This window comes from Meleagris gallopavo, unplaced genomic scaffold (genome assembly GCF_000146605.3).
Source record: "Meleagris gallopavo isolate NT-WF06-2002-E0010 breed Aviagen turkey brand Nicholas breeding stock unplaced genomic scaffold, Turkey_5.1 ChrUn_random_7180001938265, whole genome shotgun sequence".
Lineage (NCBI taxonomy): Eukaryota > Metazoa > Chordata > Aves > Galliformes > Phasianidae > Meleagris > Meleagris gallopavo.
The window spans coordinates 1-1782 of NW_011200190.1; the positions used below are offsets into that span (position 1 = coordinate 1).

The 1782-nt window shown below is 62.2% G+C and overlaps 1 protein-coding gene across 1 annotated transcript; it reads left to right on the forward strand.

The window, feature by feature from the left end:
- Positions 1-63: 63 nt before the first annotated feature.
- Positions 64-1314, forward strand: LOC100546322 (hemopexin-like; the record flags this gene model as incomplete). Its single annotated transcript, XM_010727757.2, has 4 exons — positions 64-257; positions 324-454; positions 811-958; positions 1038-1314. Coding segments are annotated over 4 exons (700 nt in total), but the record flags the coding sequence as incomplete, so codon positions are not given.
- Positions 1315-1782: the final 468 nt, after the last annotated feature.

A 1782-nucleotide genomic window follows, 5' to 3' on the forward strand; every position in this document is an offset into this window, starting at 1 on the left:
ATCCCGATCCCGATCCCGATCCCATCCCATCCCATCCCATCCCATCCCATCCCATCCCCATCCCATCCCATTCCATCCCATCCCATCCCATCCCATCCCATCCCCATCCCATTCCCTGACCCCATGTCAGCACTGCCTCCAACCCGCAGGTCACGGACACGGCAATGCCTCATGGGGTGATGCTGGTGACCGCTGCAGTGGGCAGCCCTTCCAGGCCATCACCTCCGATGACAGTGGTCGCATCTACGCCTTCCGTGGTGAGGGGCACGGGGGTCTGTGAGGGGCTGTGGGCTGTGGGGCCGTGGTGCTGATGTGTCCTGCAGGTGGGCTGTCATTCCGGCTGGACTCCTGGAGGGATGGGTGGCACGCGTGGCCGCAGGCACACAGCTGGCCGGGCCTGCAGGGTGACGTGGATGCCGCCTTCTCCTGGGATAAGCGCATGTATCTGATCCAGGTGGGCCCCCCTCGGGGACGGTGCTGCCTGGGGACATCGCCTGGCACCGGGCCTTCGGGTGCCACTGCCAGGAGAAAGGCAGGGGGTGGTGGCACAGCGGTGTCCCTCCATGGCTGTGCTTCTCCCGGCCTGTTTGTGTCCCTGGTACCTCCAACCCACGCCAGAACTGGCCCCATCCATGGGCAGCCCCACAGCCCTGACTGTTCTTGACATCTCTGTGCCCACCCATCCCTATCCTGTGCCCACCCATGCCCACGAATGCCTGCGCCCATCCACGACAGTCCCTGTCCCCGTGCCCATCCCACCCCAGTCCCACTCCCACCCTATGCCCACTGATGCCCATCCACTCTCTGCAGGGCTCGCAGGTCTTCATCTACCTCTCAGGTAGAGGCGGCCACCAGCAGGTCGAGGGGTACCCACGGGCTCTGCAGGAGGAGCTGGGGGTCCCCAAGGCAGATGCTGCCTTCACTTGCCCCGGATCCGCAGAGCTCTACATCATCACAGGTGGGCAGTGGATGTGTGGGGCCGGGTGGGGGCAGGATGGGGGTCCCCGTGGCTCCTGGTGACAATGCTGTGTCCACAGGGGACCGTGTGCGGCGTGTGGACTTGACGCAGAGCCCGCGGCGTGCAGATGAGCCGCAGCCTCTGCCCCACGATGACGTGGATGGAGCCATGTGCACAGCTGATGGCATCTACCTGCTGCATGGGGGCAGCTACCATCTCTACAGGGACGTGGCTGAGCTGCTGGCTGCCCGCCTGCCCGCAGCCCCCCGCAGCATCGCTGCCGATCTGTTCCACTGCGCACAGTGAGCGCAGCCCCCCACCCCACAGGGTGCAATAAAGGCTATGGAGTCCCTGCCCTGCTCTGTGTGTGCCTCAGTGTGGGGGCGGGAGGGGGGTCAGTGCAGCTGGGCTGTACTGGTCTGTGTTGGGCTGTATTGGGCTGTGTTGGGCGGTACTGGTTTGTGTTGGGCTGTACTGAGCTGTACTGGGATGTATTGGGCTCTATTGTGCTGTACTGGGCTGTGTTCAGCTGCACTGGGCTGTATTGGGCCATATTGGGCTGTATTGAGCTGTATTAGGCTCTATTGGGATGTATTGGGCTGCACTGGACTGTACTGGGCTGTGTTCAGCTGTATTGGGCTGAATTGGGCTGTACTGGGTTCTATTGTGCTATACTGGGCTGTAGTGGGCTGTATTGAGCTGTATTGGGCTCTCTTGGGATGTATTGGGCTGCACTGGACTGTACTGGGCTGTGTTCGGCTGTATTGGGCTTAATTGGGCTGTACTGGGTTCTATTGTGCTATACTGGGCTGTACTGGGCTGTA